At 51.9% G+C, this 1421-nt stretch overlaps 1 protein-coding gene across 6 annotated transcripts in view; it reads right to left on the bottom strand.

Annotated features, from left to right (window-relative positions):
• Tango2 (transport and golgi organization 2 homolog) overlaps positions 1-1421 on the bottom strand; it is a 45494-nt gene that overhangs the window by 9722 nt on the left and 34351 nt on the right. For all 6 annotated transcript variants that reach the window (XM_013354766.2, XM_026777456.1, XM_013354767.2 and 3 more), the window contains exon 5: positions 916-1030. In XM_013354766.2, coding sequence (XP_013210220.1) covers positions 916-1030 — 115 coding nt within the window. The remainder of the gene's footprint in view (positions 1-915; positions 1031-1421) is intronic.

Here is a 1421-nt window from a genome sequence, read left to right as displayed (position 1 = left end):
TGTATCTGCCCAGAGAACAACAGAAGCCACTGTGTATCTGCCCAGAGAACAACAGAAGCCACTGTGTATCTGCCCAGAGAACATAATTTTCACCCATTTGACATAGCTACTGAGCAGTCATTCCTGCCTGCATCAGAGCCATGGCTCTGGTCTCTCGGGGCTAGATCAGACACACATGAACTACTACTGAAAGTGCACACCCAGCTCCATGTTTGGAGAAGAGAGAGATCAAGTTTATGGCCCCCAGGAGCCCCCAGAGTGAGAAAGGAGGATGGCAGCATGCCCTCCTAGCGCCCACTCCAGGGCTTCTTCCTGACCATTGCACCTCACTCAGCTTTCACAACCAGTCAATCTGGCCATGTAGTCCTGGAATGACACAGGACACACATACACAAGGGATGCTCACCTATGGACCTGTGGACCTGCCCCTGTGGTAGGAGCAGCTCAGGACAGATATCTGGGTGTAGGATGACAGCAGCTTCCCTCAGGAGGAAACCCGCAGCTAATAGCACTCACTGACTGATAAAAGGGAGATAAGGATATTTAACCCACTGAAAGGCCAAGCATATCAAATTTCTGTTCTTATAGCCACATCTCCAACATGAGAACACCTGGGAGCTGAAGCCAAGACAGACTGAGCCAGCTGTTATGAAGCATCCCCACAGGCAGTAATGGGGCTGGAGCTTCCCCAAGAGGCACTGTCAGCTCCTGACAGCAGTTCTGTCACTGCAGGGAGCCGGCAACCATACACTGTCTCAAGAAGTTCTGAGCTCTGGGCCCTATTCTCAATCAGTGGATCTGAGACAGGCTAGGCCCTCAGGTGTTTGCCAAGCACCCCTCAAGTGAAGTCCCGGGAAAGGCCACCGAGCTGACTGGGGCAGGGAGCTGAAGACTGAGTTACCAAGGCAGACCCACCTCAGGTCAGCTGCCAGGAGGTTAAAGCCGTTGTACAGGTGGCCCTCTGTAGAGACCTTCTTCAGGTAGGAAAGGCTGTCCATGTCACCGGTCAGAAAGTGAGTCACAAGTTCACCTGTAGGCAGGACACACACAACAATGGCCAAGGCAGCAGCCATGAAGTCCTGCTGTGGGGAAGACTGAAGCAGGGACTTGGGAGGACATATGAGGGTTAATTGCACTGGGGCTCCAACATCTGAGCCAGCCATTCCTTGCTAACTGGGCTATTATGGAGAATGGCTTTAAAAATATTTTCTAGGGCTGGGTGGTGGCGGCACATGTCTTTAATCCCAGCACTTAGGAGGCAGAGGCAAACTGATCTCTGAGTTTGAGGCTGGCTTGGTCTACAGAGCGAGTTCCAGGACAGCCAGGTCTCACAGAGAATCCCTGTCTTGAAAAACAAAACAAATCCTCTCTCTCTCTCTCTCTCTCTCTCTCTCTCTCTCTCTCTCTCTCTCTCTCTCTCT

The sequence above is a fragment of the Microtus ochrogaster genome, unplaced genomic scaffold (assembly GCF_000317375.1).
Source record: "Microtus ochrogaster isolate Prairie Vole_2 unplaced genomic scaffold, MicOch1.0 UNK68, whole genome shotgun sequence".
Taxonomy (NCBI): domain Eukaryota; kingdom Metazoa; phylum Chordata; class Mammalia; order Rodentia; family Cricetidae; genus Microtus; species Microtus ochrogaster.
The sequence above is the reverse complement of the archived record's forward strand: the minus strand, read 5'-3'. Positions and strand labels throughout refer to the sequence as shown.